This window comes from Stenella coeruleoalba, assembly GCF_951394435.1.
Source record: "Stenella coeruleoalba genome assembly, chromosome: 10".
NCBI classification, from domain to species: Eukaryota; Metazoa; Chordata; class Mammalia; order Artiodactyla; family Delphinidae; genus Stenella; species Stenella coeruleoalba.
This window is the reverse complement of record NC_137156.1, coordinates 104688262-104712455: the sequence shown is the minus strand read 5'-3', so window position 1 is coordinate 104712455 and position 24194 is coordinate 104688262. Positions and strand designations below refer to the sequence as shown.

At 54.0% G+C, this 24194-nt stretch overlaps 1 protein-coding gene and 1 pseudogene across 3 annotated transcripts in view; one reads left to right on the top strand and one right to left on the bottom strand.

Moving 5' to 3' along the window:
• Nucleotides 1-1656: 1656 nt before the first annotated feature.
• SLC41A3 (solute carrier family 41 member 3) overlaps nt 1657-24194 on the top strand; it is a 66373-nt gene continuing 43835 nt past the window's right edge. The window contains exons 1-2 of one of the 2 annotated variants that reach the window (XM_079935279.1): nt 1657-2401; nt 12830-13116. In XM_079935279.1, coding sequence (XP_079791405.1) covers nt 12862-13116 — 255 coding nt within the window. In that variant the 5' untranslated portion in view covers nt 1657-2401; nt 12830-12861. Of the gene's footprint in view, nt 2402-12829; nt 13117-18051; nt 18175-24194 lie in introns of those variants that run through there. The other variant, XM_079935281.1, reaches the window with a different exon arrangement.
• On the bottom strand, nt 10554-11573 carry LOC307192844 (heterogeneous nuclear ribonucleoprotein A1-like; annotated as a pseudogene). Its single transcript has one exon. The product of its transcript is annotated as a heterogeneous nuclear ribonucleoprotein A1-like (transcript).

Here is a 24194-nt window from a genome sequence, read left to right as displayed (position 1 = left end):
ACCTTCCTGTCGTCCTCCGACCTGTGAGGCAGCACTAATACTATCCCCACGTTACAGATGAGAAAGCTGAGGTTCACAGCTTTCCTAAAGTCAGCTTGCTGTGAAGTATTAACCCCTGCCTTAGTCAGATTAGGGTGCTATAGCAGAACGCCAGGGACTGAACAGCTTAAACCACAGAAGTTTATCTTCTCACGGTCCTGGAGGCTGGAAGTTCCCAGTTCAAGGTGCCTGCAGGGTTGGTTTCTGGCGAGGCTCTTCTTCCCGGCTTGTAGACGGCCACCTGCTCGCTGGGTCATCACAGGGCCGCAGCTCCTCGTTAGGACACCGGTCCTAGCCAGGCCCCCCTCCATGACCTTAGTTAACCTTTATTGCCTCCTTATAGGCCCCATTTCCAAATACAGGCACGCTGGAGGTTAGGGCTTCAGGATGTGAATTTTGAAGCCACAGCTGAGCCCATAATATCCCCTAACACTGTATGGAACTGTATCATTTGCAAACGTCTTTTGTGTCTGCATTTCTTACATTTCCATCCAAAAACTACAGTTTGGGCAGAGTAGCTCTTCGCAAAAGCTACTCACTGCTTGGAATCTGGCCAGGGCTCTGGACACCCAGCGCTCTGGGCACCTGTAAACACCAGTGAGAGGGGAAGTGAAGGGGCAAACTGGGCACGAGCCAGCTTGCAGGACTGGTGCATGCTGCCTGCCACCTGCCGAGGCCCCAGAGAACGCCCCACATCCTGGCATGGCAGCCAACCTTTGGAGCTTGGCTGCGTCTGCCCCTTTGCAAGAGGGCTACATTCTCTCGTGCTTTCTCTACTACGGAGGTCAACTGTAAGTTGCCATTTATCATTATGCTTTTGCTGGTTTATTTTTCTTGTAGTAAAGCTAAGAATAAAATGAAATGTTTCTTGTGCCCGTAATTATACTGAACCAAGACAGCCACAAAATTTACAGAACCCAGGGCAAGAGTACAAATGGGGGCCCACAAGGCATATTTGCATTCATAGGAATTGCAAATAAAACAAACAAGTTGTAAAAGGGGGTCATTCTAATTTCTGGCCTTGACAAATGTACCTCCATAGCAACTTGGGAGGCCACTGGACTTCCCAGTGGCCCTGTGGGAAGGGAAAGCCCGTGTTCCTGGACCCGTTTCTTCTTTGGATTGCTGATCTGGGCACATCAGCGGAAGGGGCTTGGAGCCAGTGGGAATTCCTGGGTCCCAGGTAGCTGGAGCAGGTCTACAAAGTTGAGAGCAGGACTTCTGGCTACAGGTGACATGAACCCTGTTTCATGGGGAGGGCAGGAGGGGCCAAAGGATGGCTGGCCCTCTGAAGTCCAGGCGCCTGGGGAGCTCCAAAACCAGACATGGATCAAGAAGTCCACATGTCCTGAAAAACAGAGTGCACGTGTGTCTGTGACTGGAGAACTCTGTGTTTCACACGCAAAGTTGTCTTTTGTTGAAATAATATAGTGCAGTATTTACTGAGTCTTGCTAAATATCTGGCCTCCATCTGCACTAGATGGCCCCTCCCCTGCCTGGGACTTCCCTCCGTGGGACCACATTCTGGCTGTGACCCCGAGCAGGCTCCTAGTAAACCCTGCAGGTGAGCTTTGCCTGAGACTCCCTCCAAAATCTCATCCCTCCTCCCACCTTGGCTAGAGCAGGGCAACGGTCAAAAGATAGTTTGGAGTGCATCGAGGAAAGCTGAACCGCTGGGTATTATTAACTTTGTCAGGTGTGATGCTGGTATTATGGAAATGTTTCAGAAAACAGGCCTTATCGATTAGATAAAGATTCAAGTATTTACAGGTGAAATATGTCTGCCGGATGCTTTAAAATTACTGCGGGAGAAAAAAAGGTGTGTGCGAGGCCCAGGATTTAGATGAAAAAAAAAAAAGCACGATGCAGCGCATGCCCGCGGCCGGCCCGAGGGGCGTGGGGCCATTTTACTGCCCCGGGCCGCCCAAGCGTTTCCGGGACGACACCGACGGGGGAAGACGGCCCCTCACGCCCCTCCTCCGGGCCTACCCGCGGCCCTGCAGCCGCCAGAATCCTAGGGAGCCCGCCCTGCAGCCCGGGAAGGGGGGAAGGCGATCTGCGCGGCCCAACCGTCCCTTCCCCCGCCGGTTCCCGCCAGCCCCGCCCCAGGGCCTGTCCCGCCCCCGAGACCCCGCCCAGAGTCCCGGTCCGCGCGGCCGGTTGGAGGGGGCCGGGTAGCGCGGCTCGGGGTTTGGGGGCGGGGACTCCGGGCCCGGGGGCGGGGACTCCGGGCCCGGGGGCGGGGACTCCGGGTTTTAGGGCGGGGTTTGGGAGAAGGCCGCAGTCCCGCCTCCTCCGTGGCCCCAGCGGCCTCGCTGCTCTTCCAGCCGAGTCGCTTCTCGCCGCCGCCCGGGTTTATCCGGTGAGTGCGGCTCTGCGCCCGATGAGCCCGGGGCGGGGTGCGCGGAGGGGGCGGCCCGGGGCTCCGAGGGCCGGGAGCCGGGTACGCGGAGGGGGCGGCCCGGGGCTCCGAGGGCCCGGGGCTCCGAGGGCCAGGAGCCGGGTGGAGCAGAACGTACGCGGAAGAGGCAGGACTGGGGGAGCAGGGGGCGGTCCGCGCGGCCGGGGCCTGGAGAGCGGGATGGGGACACCCCTCGGCCCGGAGCTCAGGTAGCTGTGGGGTCCGCGCCCACAGCACCCGGCGTCGGCGCCGACGCCCCGCTCCCCACCCCCCGGTGACGGGAAAGCACCAGGTGGGTCCAGCGCGGCTGCCGTTAACGGCCCTTCCAGGTGATTCTGCTGCGGGGGAGTTAAAACGGCAGCGCCGCTGAGGGTTTGTGCTGGGGGTGGGGACAGGCCACGAGTCCTGTGATGCAGATGCATTAGTCCCGTGTCTTCACCACCCTAAGGAGGCACAGAAGTTTAACTATTCCAAGGATGCACGTATAGGAGGGGAGGAGCTGTGTGGGGCGAGGCGCGTGTGGGGCGAGGCGCGCGTGGGGTGAGGCGCGCGTGGGGGTGAGGCGCGTGTGGGGCGAGGCGCGCGTAGGGTGAGGCGCGTGTGTGGGGCTGAGGCGCGTGTGGGAGGTGAGGCGCGTGTGGGGTGAGGCGCGTGTGGGGCGAGGCGCGTGTGGGGGGTGAGGCGCGTGTGGGGCGAGGCGCGTGTGGGGGGTGAGGCGCGTGTGGGGGTGAGGCGCGTGTGGGGCGAGGCGCGTGGGGTGTGAGGCGTGTGGGGGGTGAGGCGCGTGTGGGGCGAGGCGCGTGTGGGGGTGAGGGGCGTGGGGGGGGGCGAGGCGCGTGTGTGGGGCGAGGCGCGTGTGGGGGTGAGGCGCGTGTGGGGTGAGGCGCGTGTGGGGCGAGGCGCGTGTGTGGGGCGAGGCGCGTGTGGGGCGAGGCGCGTGTGGGGGTGAGGCGCGTGGGGGGGGTGAGGCGCGTGGGGGGTGAGGCGCGTGGGGGGTGAGGCGCGTGTGGGGGTGAGGCGCGTGTGGGAGGTGAGGCGCGTGTGGGGTGAGGCGCGCGTGGGGCGAGGCGCGTGAGGGGGTGAGGCGCGCGTGGGGCGAGGCGCGTGTGGGGTGAGGCGCGTGTGTGGGGCGAGGCGCGTGTGGGGGTGAGGCGCGTGTGGGGGGTGAAGCGCGTGTGGGGTGAGGCGCGCGTGGGGCGAGGCGCGTGAGGGGGTGAGGCACGCGTGGGGCGAGGCGCGTGTGGGGGGTGAGGCGCGTGTGGGGCGAGGCGCGTGTGGGGGTGACGCGCGTGTGGGGGGTGAGGCGCGTGTGGGGGGTGAGGCACGTGTGGGGTGACGCGTGTGGGGGTGAGGCGCGTGTGGGGCTGAGGCGCGTGTGTTGAGGCGCGTGTGGGGGTGAGGCGTGTGGGGGCTGAGGCGCGTGTGGGGCTGAGGCGCGTGTGGGGCTGAGGCGCGTGTGGGGGGTGCGGCGCGTGTGGGGGGTGAGGCGTGTGGGGTGAGGCGCGTGTGGGGGGTGAGGCGCGAGTGGGGTGAGGCGCGTGTGGGGGGTGAGGCGTGTGGAGGGTGAGGCGCGTGTGGGGGGTGAGGCGCGTGTGGGGGTGAGGCGCGTGTGGGGTGAGGCGCGTGTGGGGGTGAGGCGCGTGGGGGGTGAGGCGCGTGGGGGGGCTGAGGCGCGTGTGGGGCTGAGGCGCGTGTGGGGGCTGAGGCGCGTGTGGGGCTGAGGCGCGTGTGGGGGGTGCGGCGCGTGTGGGGGGTGAGGCGTGTGGGGTGAGGCGCGTGTGGGGCTGAGGCGCGTGTGGGGTGAGGCGCGTGTGGGGGGTGAGGCGTGTGGGGGGTGAGGCGCGTGGGGGGGGTGAGGCGCGTGGGGGGGGTGAGGCGCGTGGGGGGTGAGGCGCGTGTGGGGGGTGAGGCGCGTGGGGGCGTGAGGCGCGTGGGGGGTGAGGCGTGGGGGCTGGGTGGAGTGGGCTGAGAGCTAGCGGGTGACTTGAGGTCAGGGGAGCTTGTTTTTGAGGCACATCCTAGAGCAGGCTCCTTTCCCAGCAGACGACCCTGCAGAGGTTGAGGGGGGAAACTGAGTGAGGACACCTTGCAGGTGGCGTCCTTGAGCAGCTGAGCTGGGCCTGGGGCAGGGGGCCGCCTCTGGCCCTGTCCGCCGTGGTCGGGGGCAGCGGGGCAGTACTGGTCGGGCCATCCTGGGGCCTGGTGAAGATTAAGGAGGTAAAGAATCGCCCCCCGAGTCATGGGAGTGGGGTCGTTACTTTTGAAGAGATGAGGGACACGGCCCTGAAGCCCTGGGCCCGTAACCCTGTTGTGCCCCGCGTCCTCCCTCCTGTGGGTTCCACGAGGAATGCAGAGTGGGGACCCGAGATCCCGTCGGCGGCTTTGAGCACGGGCGCTGCTCCGTGGGGCAGGCCTGGACCCCCCTCCCCCTCCGCTACCGCCTCTGCGCCACGGCCCGACGGGGCATCCTGGCTCAGATCCCCAGCATCGCCAAGAGTGTGGCAGGAGTTTAAAGGAAGGGGTCGGGCTTAGAGGTGGAGGGCCAGAAGCCCACGGCGGGGTGGAAGCGGGTTCCAGCCCCCATGAAGGACCAGGGCTTGGGTCCCCAGTGAGGGCAGCCCCTGCGGGTGGGCCGACCAGCGGGCGGCCCTGGGCTGCTTGGCAGGAGGTGCAGGGCAGGTGGGAATGAGTAACTCCCAGACTTAAGTGGTTTGCTGCCTCTTTGAGCCAAGCAGAGCTTGCCCCGGCCGCAGTTCTGCAGGCTGGAGACGAGGGGCTCCCCTGTGCCTCCATGCATTGTGCCCAGCGCACCCCTCTTCTGCCCAGCACCTCCTCTGCTGCCCCTGGGGAGGGGCTGCGTGTTAAACAGGTAGCCATGTGCCCCTGCTCTTCCTGAAGCTAGAAATCCTCTGGGAAAAAAGTTTACCAGCAGCTGGGTGCAGTAAGCCCACCACCTCATTCCTCACCTGAAACTGGGGTCAGCTATCGAGGATGACAGGAGAAGGCATAAAGGCGTCTCTACTGAAGAGAGAGGTGGAAAGGTGTATACATTTCATATTTAAAAACACCCCGGATCTAGAGCACTGATTAAAAAAAAATACAGTATGAGTGTGAGAGTGTGTGTGTATGTGTACATTGTGTATATGTGTTTGTGTACATTGTGTATATATATGTGTACATTGGGTGTATATATATGTGTACATTGGGTGTATATATATGTGTACATTGTGTATATGTGTACATTGTGTATATGTGTACATTGTGTATATGTGTTTGTGTACATTGTGTATATATATATGTGTACATTGTGTATATGTGTATGTGTACATTGTGTATATGTGTTTGTGTACATTGTGTATATATATATGTGTACATCGGGTGTATATATATGTGTACATTGGGTGTATATATATGTGTACATTGTGTATATGTGTATGTGTACATTGGAAGGATATGCGTATGTGTACGTTGTGTATATATATGTGTGTATGTGTGCATTGGAAGGATATACACTAGACTTAGCATTAGTGATCTTGGAGCAGTAACGTTGAGGAATTAAACTTATTTATACCTTTTTGTATAGTGTAAATCTTATTTCTCATGAACACGTTACTTGTGTAATAAAAGCAATCAAGTTTTTATTTTGGAAAGGAAAGTAAGTTGGATGGTCCCTCAAGCGTAGAACAGGTGAATGGATTGTGGTATATTCATGCGGTTGCTTTCTAACAGTAACAATAACAGTAACAATAAAATGAAACAGATTCAGCAGTGTGGCTGAATCTCGGAAGTATAATGTCCAGTGAAAGAAACAAGACATGAAAAGAATAAATGGAGTGTGATCTTACTGATCTAAATTGCAAAGTGAGCAAAACACTACTGTGGGATCCCCCCCTTACCCATGGGGGATACGTCCCAAGACCCCCTGTGGATGCCTGAAACCACGGTTGTGCTGAACCCTGCATCTACTCTGCTTCTCCCTGTACATACATACCTGTGATGAAGTTTAATGTATAAATTAGGCACAGCATGACTACGCTTGTGCTTGGGGGCCGTTATTAAGTAAAATAAGGGTGACTTGAACACAAGTGCTGTAATACCATGGCAGTGGATCTGGTAACCTACAAAGCTGCTAAGTGAGTGGCCAGCGGGTGGATATGCCAGACAAAGAGATGATCCACGTGCCCAGCGGAACAGAGCTGAACAGTGCGCGCTTTCGTCCCACTGCTTAGAACAGCACGCAATTTAGAACTTATTTCTGGAATTTTCCATTACTTTTGGACCATGGTTGACCTCAGGTAGCAAGTCGTGGGTAAGAGAGGTGACTGTCAGGAATTCACTGCTGAGGGCGTGGGATCAATACCTGGTCGGGGAATTAAGATCCCACAAGCCATGCGTGGTGCAGCCCCCGCCCCCACCCAAAAAAAAGAGTAAAGGGAGAGGACCATCTGTTGTTTAGCGCTGTAGTCATAGTTGGTAAAAGTGAAGGAGAAATAGAACAAGCTGAGGTGTGATCGTGTCTCGAGTTAGCACTATTCTGGCGGGGAGTGGTTATTTCAGAGAGTCTGCGGAGGCTGGGAGTGTTCTGTTTCTTGCCCTTATTCCACAAATGATTTATACTTTTTATTGAGATATAAATCACATACCCAAAATTCACCCTTTAAAATGTACAGTTCCGTAGAACAGAAAACCCATGTCCACAGAGACTTGCATAAGAATGTTCAGAGCAGCATTATTCCTAACAGCCCAAAGTAGAAACAGCCCAGAAGTCCATCACCTGGAGGAGAGGATAAAGAATATGTGGTCCAGCCACATGATGGAATGTTACTTAGCTGTAAAGAGGAGTGCAGTACTGATTCGTGCAACCACATGGAAGAACCTTGAAAACATTATGCTAAGTGGTATCTTAATGTGGTTTTGATTTGCATTTTCCAAACAACTAACGTTGAGCATCTTTTAATGTGCTTGCTTATTGGCCATTGTGTATCTTCTTTGGAGAAACGTCCATTCAACTCCCTTGCCAATGTTTAAATTGGGTTTATTGTTGAGTTGTAAGTGTTCTTTTTATATGCTGGAAACTAGATCCTAATCAGATATATGATTGGCACATATCCTCTCTCATTTTGCGGGTTGTCTTTTTACTTTCTTGATAGTGTTCTCTGAAATATAAAACTTTGAAATTTTGATGAAGTCACTTTTACCTAATTTTTCTTTGGTTGCCTATACTTTAGATGTCACATCTAAGGAACTGAAGCCTAATCCAAGGTCACTGTGTTTTCACCTATGTTTTTTTCTGTGTGTTTTATAGTTTTAGCTCTTAGGTTAGGTCTCTGACCTGTTCTGAGTTAGTTTTTGTATGTGATTTGAGGTAAGGAACCAAATTCGTTCCTGTGCATGTGGATGTCCTGTCGTCTCAGCACCATTTGTTGAAAGGACTGTTCTTTCCACCTTCAATAGTGTGGGCATCCTTGTTGAAAATCAATTGACTGTAGATGCACGGGTTTGTCTACGGACTCCCAATTCTGTTTCATTGATCTGTATTTCTAGTCTTACCCCAGGACTACATGGTCTTGATTACTCTAGCTTCATAGTTAAGTTTCGAAATGCTAAAGTGCGTGTTCTCCAACTTTGTTCTTTCTTCCAAGTTTGTTGAGGATTCTGGGTCCCTTGCATTTCCATATGAATTTCAGGATCATCATGTCATTTTCTCCAAAGTAGGCCACTGGAATTTGGACAGGGATTGCATTGAATCTGTACATCAGTTTGAAGAATGCCGCCATCTTAACAGTGTTCACTCTTCCAACACATGAACAACATGGAATATCTTTCCATTTGTTAGCTTTGTAAAACTTTCTTTCAACAATGTTTTGCAGTTTTCAAGGTAAAAGTTTTAAACTCCTTTTGTGAAATGTGTTCTTAAGTATTTTATGCTTTTTGATATTATTGCAGGTACTACTGTTTTCTTAATTTTTGGATTGTTCATTGCTAGTGTATAGAAATAAAACTTAACTTTTTTGTGTCAATTTTGTATCCTACAACCTTGCTGTACTTGTTGATTAGCTGTAATAGTTGTGTGTGTGTGTGTGTGTATGTATGTGTCCTTTAGGATTTTCTATGTACAAGATCATGCCATCTCTAAATGGAGGTAGTTTTACTTCTTCCTTCCAACCTGCATGCTTTATATTCCCTACTGAAGTCGTCTGACCTTGGACTTTATAAGAATATTTTTATTACTAATTCAGTCTCGTTATAGGTCTTTTAGTTAAAAAGAATTTTTTTTTCTTGAGTTAGTTTGGGCGTTGCTAGGAATTTGTCCATTTCATCTAGGTTTTCTAATTTGTTGGCATACAGTCGTTCATAGTATTCCCTCATAATTATTTTCAAATTTATAAGTTTAGAAGTAATGTCCCCTCTTAAGTATTTGAGTCTTTTCTCTTTTTTTCTTGGTCAGCTAAAGGTTTGTCAATTTTTTCAATCTTTCCAGAGACCCAACCTTTGTATTTGTTGGTTTTCCCTATTGTTTTTCTATTCTTTGTTCCACTTATTATCACTCTAATCTTTATTACTTCCTACTTCCTACTATTTTTTCAGCGGGATGGTGGTGATTCTGCTCTTCTTCATTATTTTTCTTAAGGTGAAAGATTATTTATTTGAGCTCTTCTTTTTTAACATTGGTACTTACAGATATAAATTTCCCTCTAAACACTGTCTTCCCAGCATTCCATAAGTTTTGGTATGTTGTATTTTTATTTCTCTCAAATAATTTTCTGATTTCTTTTGTGTGTTCTTCTTTGACCCATCAGTTATTTGAGCATGTTTTTCAATTTGCACATATTTGTAATTTCCCAAATTTTCTTCTGTTATTTGTTTGTAATTTCATTCCATTGTGGTTGGAGAACATACTTCGTATGATTTCAGTCCTTTTAAATTTGAGACTTGTTTTCTCCCAGATGTGTGGTCCATTCTGGAGAATGTTGCATGTGTACTTGATAATAATATATATTTTGCTGTTGCTGGGTTGGAGTGCTTTGTTTTCTGTGTCTCTTACGGTTCTTTCTGTTCCTTTATTCTCCATTACTGCCTTCTTTCGTACTAGATCTCATGTATTTTCTAGTGTGCCCTAACCTTTATCATTGTATTTCTATATATGAGATATTTACAAGATATATATATATAATATAGTTATTTTTAACTCAATAGCAACTTAATTTACTAGTATATACAAACTTTGTTCGTATAGAGCTCTGTGCCCACCCTTTTGTGGCCTTACTGTCATACAGGTTGCGTCCTTCTACATTGTGTGCCCATCAACACTGATTTATAACTACTGCATTATGCAATTGTCTTTAAATTAGATACAAGAAAAGAGTTACTAACAAAAAAATAACGCTTACACAATTTTGTAAAATATGCCTATTAGTTAACCCTTGCTAATGTTCTTTATTTCTTCATGTGGACAAACAGCTGTCTGGGTCCTTTCATTTTAGCCTCAAAGTCTCCCTTTGTTATTTCCCCTAGGGCCGATGTGCTAGTGACAAATTCTCTCTTTTCGTTTATCGGGAAATCAATTTCACCTTCATCTTTGAAGGATAATTTTGCTGCCCATAGAACCCTTCCAGCGCTTTCAACATGTTACGGCTTCTTGATTTCTTCTGGCTCCGTGATGTCTGATGAGAAAGAGCCGTTAATCTTACTGAGGATGCCTGTACATGATGGGTCATGCTTTCCTTCTTTAGACATGGTTCCTTAAGTTCTTTGAACATATTTTATTTATTTATTATTTATTTATTTATTTTAAAAAGACACATTTATTCAGCGTCATGATCAGACTGTTACACTTAGCAATCAACAGCATGGGTTCAAAAAAAAAATCTACATTAAAACCCTTTGTTGGAATGCTTTACACTTTCCACGGAACAGAAACTAAAATAACCTGTTATACAGTTAGTCACTAATACAGTCCTCGAGTTTTTTTGCCCATACACATGTCTTCTGTGTAGCAGCTAGGCCCTGCCACCACTGTGCTTGGCTGAGCTCACAGATCCGTTGTATCCTGGAGCTTCCCTGTCACTTCTCTGGCTCTCCTCTCCTGCTAAGCTTTGTTTCCTGGCAGTAATCAAAACCTTCTGCCACTGCCATAGCTCCTGCTGCTGCTGGAACCACCACAGCCACCTTGGTTTCGGGGTTTGGCAAACTATTGGCCTCCACCACCCTAGGGGCCAGAACTTCTGCCTCCAAAGTTTCCTCCTTTCATGGGTCCAAAATTTTAAGATTGATTGTTGTAACTGCCAAAATCATTGTAGCTTCCACCACCTCCAAAATTGCTTCCATCATTACCGAACCCATTATAGCCATCCCCACTGCCACCATATCCCCTGCCACCCGGCTGCCACCAAAGCCACCTCGGCCACTGAAGTCTCCTCCGCGACCAAAGTTGTCATTCCCACCAAAACCACCTCCACGACCACCACCAAAGTTTCCAGAACCACTTCCACCTCTTTGGCTGGATGAAGCACTAGCCATCTCTTGCTTAGATAGGGCTTTCCTTACTTCACAGTTGTGGCCATTCACAGTGTGGTATTTCTGAATGACAATCTTGCCTACAGAGTCATGGTCATCAAAGGTTACGAAAGCAAAGCCTCTCTTTTTGCCATTGCCTTGATCAGTCATGATTTCAATCACTTCAGTTTTCCCGTACTGTTCAAAATAATCCCTTAGGTGATGTTCATCAGTGTCTTCTTTAATGCCACCAACAAAAATCTTTGTCACAGTTAAGTGGGCACCAGGTCTTTGAGAATCTTCTCTTGAGACGGCCCTCTTTGGTTCCACAACTCTTCCATCCACCTCGTGTGGCCTTGCACTCCTGGCCGCACCCACCTCCTCCACAGTGGCGTATGTGAGAAACCCGAAGCCTCTGGAGCGCTTGGTGTTTGGATCCCTCATTACCACACAGTCTGTGAGCGCTCCCCGCTGCTCAAGATGGCTCCTCAGACTCTCATCGGTTATTTCAAAGCTCAAACCTCCGATGAAGAGCTTCCGCAGCTGTTAGGGCTCTTTGGGTGACTCTGACTGAGACATGACGGCAGGGGAGGGGGAAGGAGACGTCAACGATGCCTACTCGGCGGCGTCCACGAGCAGAAAGGCTGAACGTATTTTAAATAGCTGATTTAAAGCTTTTGTCTAGTTAGTCTGGACATTTAAAATAAAATAATGTGGCACCTCTGGAAATCAGATTCTCCCCTCTTCTTCTCAGGGTCGTTTGTTATTGCTGCTTACTGTAGGTGTTGTTTGTCTCATGACTTGTCCGAACTAATTCTTTAGTCTGTGTTCTCTATTGTATGTGGCACTGAAGGCTCTGCTTAGTGATTGATGGAGAACTCCTTGAACGCCATGCCTGGTGCTGACGGGTCTCCCAGTCCTTGCCAAAGGGGCCCTGTGTGCATGTCAGGGCATCCCTTCAGCCCTCACTCAGGCAGTTGGTAGCCCTACCTTAGCCTTCACTTCCTGCTTGTACTGAGCCTCCAGATGAGTCAGAGGTGAGAGCTTGGGTCTCCTCGGGTATTTCCTGAGCATGTGCACAGCCCAGTGCCAGTGGCCTTCTAGTGTCCTGCGATTGTATGGGACCTTTTCAAAACCCAAGTAGGCATCTCATTCCACAGCTTTTCCTTTTAGGCTTTTTGGCTAGTGTGTTGTTAACCCCAACTATTATCTACTGCCTCAGGCAGCCAAAAAGGGAAAAGGCTTTTTATACGAAGCAAACCACAAGTCAGGTGAAATACAGAGTCTGCAGCTGGCGTCTTCTGGTGAGCTACCTGATGTCCAATAGTGACAGTTCTTTGGGAACGAGGCTTTGAGAAAGCTCTGGCCCATTCTCATCTTTCCAGGCAGTTGGTGTTTAAGGCTGCTGCAGAGCTGGAGAGCAGGAGGTGGGACTAAGGCAAGTTCAAACATTACAGACGTTGTGGGCATCATTCTGTGGCTGTTTATGCTGAGATTCAGCATTTTTTCTTGAAGAAATATGTTGCTGCAAGCCTTTGATTCATATCCATAGTTCTGAAAAAGAAGATTCTGACAGTTTTAGTTTTCTTGTTGCTTTTATGGAGGAAAGAATTTTCAGAAGTCCTAATACCTCCAGTTTTGCTGACTCCAGTTCATATATATTTAATGTTCACTTCTGTATGTACTCTCTCCCCAAACGTGTGTATTAAATTAAAAACTGTTGTAAATCCGGGTTGCAGGAGGCCATGTGGAGCAGGCTCCAAGGGAAGGGCTGTGGATTAGACAGAATGATGCGGCCTCTGCTGGACAGAAGGGTGTGAAAACCTACAGGCTGTCAGCTCCATGGGGGTCAGGAACTCTGCCCTACAACCCCTGTTGCTTTATGTCTCCCAGATTAAGGCTGCCAGGGGCTCAGCTGTACTCAGATGGACGGGACGGAGACCCGACAGCGGAGGCCAGAGGAGCTGGGCCTGCTGCACGGCCTCAGCACAGGAAGACTCCTTGAAGCCTCGGAAGATGGACTGCTGAGTGTCCCTGAGAGCCAAAGGGTGGCCCCTAAACCCCTGGGGCCTGAGCTCAGCAGGGAGACCACCTTGTCCATTGGCCTCCAGGTGACAGTGCCCTTCCTGTTTGCAGGCCTGGGACTGTCTGGGGCAGGCATCCTTTTGAACTATTTCCAGGTAAGAGGGGACTAAATGGGGATGGTGGGGGTGGGGTACTGTCTAGTGTCAGCCTAGGGAGTAGGCAGGTACACATTGTGTCCAGCTTGGGGACAAGGGGCAGGACCTTCTCAAATACCATTTTTCTAAAATTTGGGCAAGATTCTTTTAGTTACTGACGTCAGAGACTAACTTTAACCCAGGTTAAGCTTTAAGAGACAATTATTAGCTCATATAATTGAAATATCTGAGGGGCTGGATTTCAGGCCTGGCACGATCCAGGTACTTAAATGGTATCAGGTTACTGGCTCTTTATCTGTCAGCTCCGTTTCATTTTCACACAAGATTCTGTACTTAGAGGGGAGGGTGGCCCTTGGCAGTCAATCCTTTGTAAGTGTGCTCTTAAAAAAAAAAAAAAAAAAAAAAGCTTTCCGCGTCCCTCACTGTGGGCGTCGGGACAGAGCGGCACAGTCTGCTCAGAGGGTTCTAGGCCAGCTGCTTCATCACGGACCCCACCGCCGCCAACCCCACTCCTCATTGAAGAGGAGATGGAGGGCCAGAACAGCACCATTGCCGCCCACGTGTGCAGGTCCTGCATTTGTTTCAACTGCAAGAGGCAGAGTGACCCCAACTTCAGGAACAGGCTGCGAGAACAAAGAAAGAAACAGAAGCTTGCCAAGGAGAGAGCTGCACTTTCCAAGCTACCTGATCTTAAAGATGCTGAAGCCATTCAGAAATCCTTCCTCAAAGAAATACAGCTTAGTAAAGAGTTACTAGCTCAAGGTGAATATGAGAAGGGTGTGGACCATCTGACAAACGCAATTGCTGTGTGTGGACATCCACAGCGGTTACTGCAAGTGTTGCAGCAAACTCTTCCACCACCAGTGTTCCAGAGGCTTCTGACTAAGCTCCCAACAACTAGAGAATTGTTAAGTGCTCAGAGCTTGGCCGAAGATGATGTGGAATGAGAAACAAATGTCAGCATAATCATCTCAATTAAAAAATATTTTTAAAATCTTTTTAAAAAAAAAAAGAAGAGGAGAGAGACTTCTTGGTCAATACCCACATCAGTCTCCAAAAATTGACCCTGCTGTCGAGTGTCCACTCCTGTTCCAGTTAGTGCTTCCTGAGGGGTGACATTCTCTGCCCGGCAGCTTGACTTCTCTTGTCGTCCCTATGAGGGGAGGCAGGCCCCTTGATTTACACCCTAACAGAGCCCCATAGCGTGAGGAACTGGGAGTAACCCATCAGACAACAAAGCTACCAGCGTACCATCCCTTTCTTTTTTTTTTTTTGCGGTACGCGGGCCTCTCACTGTTGTGGCCTCTCCCGTTGCGGAGCACAGGCTCTGGACGCGCAGGCTCAGCGGCCGTGGCTCATGGGCCCAGCCGCTCCGAGGCATGTGGGATCTTCCCGGACCAGGGCATGAACCCGTGTCCCCTGCATCAGCAGGCGGACTCTCAACCACTGCGCCACTAGGGAAGCCCACCCTCCCTTTCTTGTTCTTTGAGTATCAAAAGCCCCATTCCTTCATCAGCATGATCGGCAGAAGTCCTCCCTGGAACAGCATGGTACCTGAGAATACTTGAAGCCATTAGTGGCCAGGTCGTCGCTGTTGGTTGGCAAGGAGCTGAGAACACAGACTGTCTGGAATGGTGAGCCGGGAGGAGCGGCAGCCTCTGCCCCTCTTGCTGTGGGCACTCCGTGCCCAGGGAACTTAGGCCTGCCCCTCACTGATTTGGAACCAGTCAGGGTTTGAGTCCCAGTCTGCCACTCAGCTGTAAGGCTGGTGCTTTAAAATTTTTAAGACCAGCACTTAAAAATCAAGAGATGTCACATAAAAATTCAAGTTCCTGTTTTCCCTTGAAAATCTGGCAACTCTTCCAACATTGGACCCACATTCCCTCACAGCCACAGTTAGTGGTCACTGCCGTCTCGGTGTCCACGGTCCCCACCGTCCCTCGGTCTGCACCCACTTCACTCCACTACCTGCCTGCCCCTCCCCTGCCACCTGGGGTCCTCAGTGACCCAGCCCATGCAGTCCAGTTCCTCGTAGCGTCACAGCACTGGTGACAGCCAGCTGCCCTTCCAGGTTCCTCCCAGACCTGCTCAGACCCCAGCATGGCTATGTGTCACGCCAGAGTCCCTGCCCTGGTGTGACCCAGCCCCAGGCCCCCGTTTGGTCTCTGTGATCCCCAGACGCCTCAGCCCTCTCCTTCCTCCAGTGACCTGGTGCCCTGCAGCCCCATATCCTCCTTTACCCGGTGGTGAGTCACACCGCTGCAGCCTCCAGGGCACCTGGCTTCCGCGTGCCAGAAGTTCACATGCCGCAGACCTCCGCCAAGAATTCCCTCTTCCACCTGAAGGCCACCAGCCTCCTCGCCACCCTCCTGACTGTCTCCCTGAAGTCTGTTCTCTGTGCCGCGATTTTCAAAAAGCCTGTTTCATTGTGTGTTCGGTATAACACCACTGAGCATGTATCCCCTGCACACGCACATGTGCTCACTACTACATACGGACACGCGTGTGTAGGTCACGTACATGTGCGTATTTATACACACATTGATACACATACATACTTGTTTGTAAATATACAGACATGTGAGTCCCCTGCACACGCTGGTTTATAGGTTGCGCTTCGAGCGGCAGGTAACAGAACACCGTGTGGCTTGGAGCCCAGACTCCAGAGCAGAACCAGCTGGGTTTGCGTCTGACCTTTGTCACTGGCACAGGCTGCCCTGTGTTCCTGGTTTTCTCCTCTTAAACCAGAGATGAGGGAGAACTGCCCAGGTCGGGCTCCTGGGAGGGCTGTGACATGCGGTGCCGGGGCCTTGGACTTGGGCCTCGCCCACGAGGGTTTGTGGCCGAGTTTGTGGCCGACGTTCTTATTCTCGTCGATACTCCATCACAGGTAGTTCTGTGCTGATGTTTAAGAACTTACACAAAAGCTGCAACTCAGATAAGAATTAGAGATACCTGTTCTAGTGTTTCTTTCCCATGCCTGGGGGCAGGGCCCGGCCAAGCAGCCCCACGATGCAGCTCTCCCCAAGTTTTAAATCTCTGTGCACTTGCCTACTGCCTCTGGGATAAAACCCAACCTCCTAAAATGCATCTGAACATCCTGAGCTCACCTGGCTGTATCAGGATGGTTGCAGCCACAGGTACCAGAAAACCCAACTTACAGTGGGGTAAGTAGGAAGAAAATATGTCATCTCCCAAAACGAGGTTTCCAGGATAGGGCGATTCTGGGGTTGGAAAGTGGTGTCACCACCAGCCAACGATGTTTCCGAGGACCCGGCATCTTCCCAAATCCTGCTAGTCAGCCTCCACAGGTCAGCTTTGTCCTAGAGGCGTGTCGTGTCCAGAGGGAGAAAAGCAGACCGTGTTCTGGTTCCTCCTTAAGTGCAAGGAAACTTACCTGGGGACTAACTCCCCAGCCTCTCCCCGGCCAGATGGGAGGCACATCTCACGTGAAAGCCACATGTAGGCAGAGGGAATGGAACAGCGTGATCAACTGGCTTAAGTCATGGTCCGAGGGGTGGGTTCTGCTGCTCCGCGGCCTCACCTGGGCCTCCTCGTCCCCCTCCTGTGTCCCTCGGAGCCTTTCCTGGGACGCTGCCCCCAACATCACTTCCTGGGGCGTTGCCTCTACCTCCTCGGTTGAATGAGACTCCATGAGCCCAGAGGCTGCACTTTTTTTTTAATACATTTGTTTTTCTGGAAAAGTAAAGCATTCACGTGCCCGCAAGGTCAGCATGTGCACAGGGACAGGACGTGCTCCTTGCCTGTCCCCAGGCTCTCGCTTCTCCAGGGCAGCCAGGACCTGCACCTTCTCGTCTGCCTCTGCATTCCTCGCACCCTTTTACGCATGTGATGGCGCATACAAACTGTTGTGTGTTTTGCTTTTTTCACTTTACAGTGTATCTCAGAGGCTATTCTTTGTAAATATGTTAAGAGCTTCCTTTTTTAAAAAAGATTTCTTTCTTTCTTTTTATTTTATTTACTTTTGGCTGTGTTGGGTCTTAGTTGCAGCACACGGGCTTCTGTCTAGTTGTGGCGTGCGGGTTTTCTCTAGTTGTGGCACGCGGGCTCCAGAGGGCGTGGGCTCTCTAGTTGAGGCTCACAAGCTCTGCGGCATGTGGGTTCTTAGTTCCCTGACCAGGGATGGAACCTGCGTCCCCTGCAATGGAAAGTGGATTCTGGACCACCAGGGAAGTACCAAGAGCTTCCTTTTTTTTTAAATGGTCGTTCAGTATCCCATCAGGCAGACACACCAGAGTTTATTCACCTTTTTTCCTCTGATGTTTAAGTTTCACAACTATGTTAGTTTGCTCGGGCTCCTGTAACATAGTACCACAGATGGGGTGCTTTAAACAACAGACATTTATTCTCCTGTCCAGGAGGCTGGATGTCTGAGATCCAGGCATCAGCAGGGCCTCTCTCCTTGGCGTGTAGACGGCCGTCTCCTCCCCGTGTCCTCACGTGGTCGTTCCTCTGTCTGTCTGAGTCTCCTCTGACTATTAAGGGCCTATTGGATATGGGCCACCCCCCCCCCCCCACTTCCAGCTTCCTGTCTCCAAATACAGTCCCATTCTGAGATGCTGGGGATTGGGGAGGGGCACACAAGTCAGCCCTTAACAACTTAGAGCAGCACTGCTGACAGTGCCACGTTCTTTACACGTCTGGGTGAAGGAGTGGGATGGATTGCTGCAGGTAGAGCTGCTGTCAAAGGGCATAGGCGTCCGTAACCATGATAGATGTGGGGCTGCTCCCACCTCCCTTAACGGTGTTATCTTCAGCCTCTGTGATCTTTCACCACCTGGCAGTGGATCATACACTGTATGCTGTGGTCTCTGCTCCAGGGAGTTAGCTGTTCCGGGGCTCAGAGCTTAAGCAGCCTCTGTGCCCCATGGCTGCTGTGGGACAGCAGTCAGCAGAGCTGGGTTTCCGCTTCAGGTGTCGTGATGCTGCAGCCGAGGGGTCAGCGTGCTGAGGCCTTCATCCCTTCCCCTTGGGCATGTCCAGCATGGCAGCTTCATCCAGGTGTGGGGTCGGAGAAGGAGACCATCTGCTAGCAAGGTGGGTCCCAGGAGCAGCATCTTTGCCGGCTACTGGACGCGTCAAGTCCCTGAGGTCAGCTCACCCTGGGGGTCATGATTCAGAGGCCGGGATCCCCGGAGGCCGTCACTGGGACCGCCAGCGGTGTTCACCGTAGTGGGATTTGCATTTCTCATCGGGAGTGAGTGAGGTTGAGTATCTTTGGATATGTCCTTTGTCCGTATTTCTGAGGAGTGGGTTTTGTTTTTGTATTGATACTTCGGGGCTCTTTACATTTTAAGGAAATTGGCCTTTCCATTGTGATACGGATCGTAAATATGCTTCCCATTTATCTTTTGACGTTGGTTTTGGTGGTTTTTTGCTGTGCGTGTACTTTTTTCTGTAGTTAGATTAACACACTGTCTTTCGAGGCTCCGAGCCTGCGTCCTCCTCAGCGACAGCGGCTGCCCCTCATGCAGCTGCCCTGCCCCCCAGGCCCCTGCAGGCCACACAGGCCACAGGTCAGAGGGCGCCCCTCAGGCAGGAGGAAGCCCCACTGTGTCGTGCGTCTGCGCTCTGCATTGCGCGCAGTGAGAGTTCAGGCTGGCCGTCCGCGGACACTGAGCTGGTCTGCAGAGGGGTCAGAAGCCCCGGGCCCCGAGTGTGGGTGGGCGTAAGGGGAGGGAGGGTGGATCCTGCAGGGGTTACGCCTTAGCAAAGATGCAGGGTGGCTTGAGAGGCTGGGAGGGCAAGCGGGCGGCTAGAGGGCAGAGGCGAGGGGTGAGAGCTGAGGGAAGAAGCTGAGGCTGGACTGGGTGACACATGGGTGAGGTCAGCCTGTCCATCACCTCCCGCCCCAGGGTTGGGGGGCAGCTGAGCACACAGCACTGGCCGTGTTGAGCACTCACGTGCGCTCACAGCCAGGGAGGGCCTTCAGGGCAGCGCTGGGCGTAGGGTGAGCCGGCTGGGGTGGGCGCCCAAGCCTGCTGCCCGCTGCCCCCTGGATATGAAGGGCTGCTTACCCTCAGGCATGGAGTGGAGGCCACTCGGGGCCTCTGCTCCCCCCATGCCACAGCCACGCACGGCCTTGCACCCCATTGACCCTGGACGCCCTGATACCAGCCTAGACCCGGTGCTGACCGGGACCTCCAGGGAGTGGGCTCTTGACGGGACGCAGAACTTACAGGGACCCCTTGGTGGCCAGTAGAGGCGATTGAGGGGCCGGTGTGGGTGTGCCTCCCCCCGGGGCGAGTCCATGTTCGCGGGTACCTGCGGCAGTGCTGACGCCAGGGGCTCCTCTTGCTGCCTTGGAACTGAACCGGAGCTGCGGGAGGGCCGCTCGGCCCAGCGCCGGCCTCGGGCGAGGGGGATTGGGGGGTGGCTGTCCCCCTGAGAAGTGGAAGGACGAGGGTCCCGGCAGGCCTGTGGCCTTAGTGCAGGCAGACACATCTGTCGCCCTGTGTGTTTGGAGTGTCCGGAAGGCGGGGTTCCCAGAGTTCCCTCCCTAAACGAGACGGCCCTTAGGCCGTGGCCCAGGCGTCTAAAAGGCACAGAGCCGGGCGGCCGGTGCTGAGGCGCTGCCTGGAGGTGAGGCACCTGTGCTGACCGCTGGGTGGCTCGGGTCCTGCACCAGGGACATCCGGTCAGGACGGGAGGGTGGTGACCTCCACCGAGCACCACCGTGACACCCACGAAGTGCACAGACCCCACTGGGCCCACCCAGTTGATCTCGGGGGCTCCCAGGAGCCCAGGTTTGGGGGTCACCCCCTCTGGTCTGTGGCATCTGACTCAGGACAGGGAGGCCGCCCTCTGTGGGTGGAATGTGCCAGAGGCCCAGGGTTGGCTCCCCGCCCCGTATTGAGGCTGCCCTCCTTGGTCGCTGTGCCTCCCAAGGCCCACGGGCAGCCGGGCTGCGAGGGTCCCAGCAGGTCTGCGAGGGCCCCCTTCCCAGGAGAGCAGGGTGTGTACCTGCGTCGTGGCTCAGCTGGTGGACGGCGCAGTCCGGGGGAAGTTTCTGGCGTCAGCTTAAAGCTCTCAGTGGTCCAGGGACCCCGGAGGCTCTTGAGGGTTCTGTTCAGTGGAGGTGTCTCTGGGGCCCGATGGGGGTGCCTGCCGGCTCTACTGGAGCCTCTTGTCGGAGGGGCCCCTTCAAGGCAGGCTGCTCGGCAAGTATGGCCTAAATGGGCAGGAGTAAACTTTGCACGTGAAGACGGTCACCTCCAGAATCCACAAAGCCCGCACAGGTGCTGGGCTGTGTTCGCACGTCAGGATGAGCTGCTCCCGGTGAGCAGAGGGTCTTAGGGGTCTGAGCAAGGGGAGGCTCGCTCTGCGAGGGCGGTGGCAGCCCATCCTCTTTGGGGGGGCTCCTCTGTGAGTGTTCGGGTGTCTCAGGGAAGGTGTCCCATGAGTCTGTAGAGGGGCGGCCATCGTGTAGCACCAGCCCCGTGGAAGGTGCAGCAAAGGCCCGACCTGCAGAGAGCCTGCGGCTGCAGGTCCGCCTGGGAGAAGCGAAGGTCAACACGCCGAGGGAGCTGAAGTGGGTGCTGAGCGGAGCGTGCTAGCCAGATCCGCAGGGCACAGCGTTCACCGGCTGCTGCCTGGGTGCGGTCAGTGTCCCGACAAGACTAGATGTTGGGTGTGGGGCCCACAGCACGGGACCCCAGCTTTACGGCTGCGGTCACCACTGCGAGGCAGTTTGTCTCTGCCAGGTTTAAGAACGGAGCTGGGCGGTCCAGTGGAGAGCAGCGGGTACCCCCTTCACTCAGTAGGCCTCATGAGACCAGGTTCAACCCCGAGGGCCAGTTTCAACGTGGTGGCCTGCGTTGGGCCGCAGTAACAATTTTAACCGGAGAGGGGGGTGCCACGGGGTCCCCCTACGTCAGCCAATTTGTAAGTCAGGCTGGCAGCAGGGGTGCCTGATTCGGTCCGTTCACAGTCGTTCTGGCCTCGGGGAGGTGGTGACCCCGGGGCAGCTTGCGCACAAGCCAGCCAGCGGGGCTCCGTCCCTGGCGGCCTTCACCGTGTCGGGAGCTGTTCAGTCAGCAGAAAGTGGCTGGTCAGGCTGCCGGGCTTGCGCGGTCAGGGGCGGGCCGTCCTGTTTGTGACGCCAGCTGCAGTGACGGCCTTCTCTTAAGGGACCTGCATCTGGACAGGTGAGCTCAGAGTTCATCAGCCCCACACACCAGGCCCGGGGGAGGATGTGCCTCCCACGTGGGGCCCTCAGGGCTGCGCTCAGGAGCGCCAGCTGCCAGAGGCTGTGCTGGCGGGCGTTGTAGGAACATGTACCGGTTCCCGTGGGGCTGTGACTGACTTGTTTGCGTTCCGCGGGCTCCTCGGGGGTCGGGGCGGCGGCAGTGGGGCTGCCCCAGGCCCTGCTGGCTCTACCAGGTGTCCAGGCAGCACATCATAGGAATAATGTGGGCCCTACACGGCTCAACTCGTGGAAGGCTGATGGGTCTCTTTCTGTCTGCTTCTGCAGTGCTGCTTGTTTGTTTGTCCACACAGCACACACAGCGCTGTGCCGGACGCCGCGGTGGACGGGGTGCCGGGCCTGCTCTTGGCCGTCACAGCCGAGCAGGGAGCGACAGGGGCATGAGTCGGGGTTAGGCAGCGGCAAGGGCTACGGGGAAACGAAGGGGCAGCGCTGGGTGACGGCTGGAGCAGCCTTGAGGGGGATGCCGGGAAGGCGTCCCTGAGGAGGGGGCTCTGGGCTGAGGCCTGTGTGGCGAGGGGGCTGGCCGGCCGGGGCGGGGGCACTCGGTCCCACATGGTCACCGGCAGGTGCGTTCTGCTGGCCGAGTTGGAAGCAAAAATGAAGACGACCTTTCCTGTTGCTGAGAACGTAACTGCCTTGACCTCTGGGACCTCAACAGGATGGGGGGATTCAGGCCTTTAAGAGTGACCGTTTCACTCAGAACCAGCCCAGGCTCAAGGTGACCCGTGAGAGGGCGGGAGGCCGTTGGGAAGGTGTGCTCCTGGGAAAAAACCTGTTCCCACCCAGGACCCCGAGACGGACCTGAGGCCCGGCCGTGCGCCCGCCCTCCGTGGCCCTTCCTAACTGTCCCGCAAGTTGAGGGGTTGGGGAGGTTCTGATGCCGCAGCTCTCGGTGCGCTTCTGGAGCGCCTGGTGGTTCTGAGCAGCGTGAGCTGAGACCCCTTTGGTGGGGCGGCGGGAGGAGGTCACCCAGAGCCCTCTGGCACCTGACCCAGATTCCTCCCGAGGCCCAGCACAGCCCCTGAATGCAGCTCGGGCCCTTGGAGACTTTCCACTGTGCTGCTGAGCTCCTGTGAAAGTCACATTCCCGATCTCCTCGACTGTGAGCCAGTGAGCTGTGTTGACATATTCTGTTCTCAGCTTGCATATGGGAAAGTACTCTTCCACACGTGATGGCATCTTTTATTTGTTTTTGGTGACAGTTTATTTTTTGATGGTTACAAAAGCAAATAATCACAATAGATATATAGAAAGTTATGGAATAAAGGTCACTTAGGATCCCACCACCTAAAAGTACCCACTTTTAGCATTTTGGTATATAACCTACTAAATTGTTCACTGCTTGTGTGTGTGTGTGTGTACTTATTTCTCATTATTTTTTAAACAAAAATGAAAAACGGGGGCTTCCCTGGTGGCGCAGCGGTTGAGAGTCCTCCTGCCGATGCAGGGGACACGGGTTCGTGCCCCGGTCCGGGAGGATCCCATGTGCCGCGGAGCGGCTGGGCCCGTGAGCCATGGCCTCTGAGCCTGCGCGTCCGGAGCCTGTGCTCCACAATGGGAGAGGCCACAACAGTGAGAGGCCCGCGTACCGCAAAAAAAAAAAAAATGAGAAACATTTTTGTAATGCTTTATAACCTGCTTAATTAGGGATCTTTCCCATATGTAATCATGCAAGTGGTTGTCTATTTCCACATCTTCTGTCCTGATGAGAGTGGTTCAGGGACCCACTGTGTATGATTTTATGTTGTATTATGACATTCGATCGCATTTAAAACTATAAAAAGATCACAGGAGGTGCTGAAGCCAGGAGAAGGAAATCGCTAGTTGGGGGGCCTGTCCAGATGTGGGCCTGGGGACTGGGGCAGCCAGTGTCCAGAGTGGGCCCGCTGAGAGGGGTCTGTCTTAAACGAGCTAGCAGCCTTAGACGCGTCAACTTCTGCCACACTTTCCTTAGAAATGTGCTGTTTCTCTTAGCCTCCTGCTGGTTCAGACTCCTGTGTGAACAAACGGACCCTCATCTCAGAGGCGGGCAGCAGCGGGGGCAGTGGGCACTGGAGTCGGGGATCGAGGTCCTGGCCCCGCCTGTGAGCCTGACTCGGGGGTGGTCATGGGCAAACCCTCGCGGGGCCGTCAGCTTCTCATTTGCAAAACCGGGACCTTTGCTTCCTGGTGCGTGGCTCGGGGGTGCCTTGAGAGTCTGGTGATGGACGGAATGTAACGTGTGCGCACGTGAAAGGGCACGGGTGGTCAGCTGTGGCCTGAAAGCTCAGGGAGAGTCTGGGCTGCGCAGGGAGCTTAGGAGTTGCTGCATTATCTGAGAAGGTCCCCTTTGCTCCTGCTGTGCAGCAAACCGCGCCTGACTCTGTGGCTGGTGGGAAGCCGGTTGTCAGTTTGATCTCAGATCTTTCGTTTGGACGCCACTCAGCGAGCAGCTGGTGGGACACACAGTCCAGGACCATCCCCTCCTGTGACAGGACGGCTGCTGCTGGCTGCCCACGGGGCCGCAGCCAGAACACACCCGAGCTTCTCCTCTGCGGGGTGGCGGGGTCCCGAGCGCCAGCATCTCCGGAGGTGGGCAGTGGAAGCTGTCAGGACCCCAGGATCGGGGCCCAGAACTGGACAGGGGCAGCGTCTCCTGCGCTCACACACAAGGGGCCGACAGACCCCAGCCCTCGCTGGGAAGTGGGGCTCCTTCTGTCTGGCTCCTGGGAGGGGCTTCATGAGAAAGTGAAGGGGACGAGGAAGGATGCAGTGAAACATTGAGGGCGCGAGGGAAACGGCCGTCAGGGTCTGGCTGGAGTTGGCGAGGAGGGAATCGGGCTTGGCCAGCTCAGTGGGATCTAGGGTG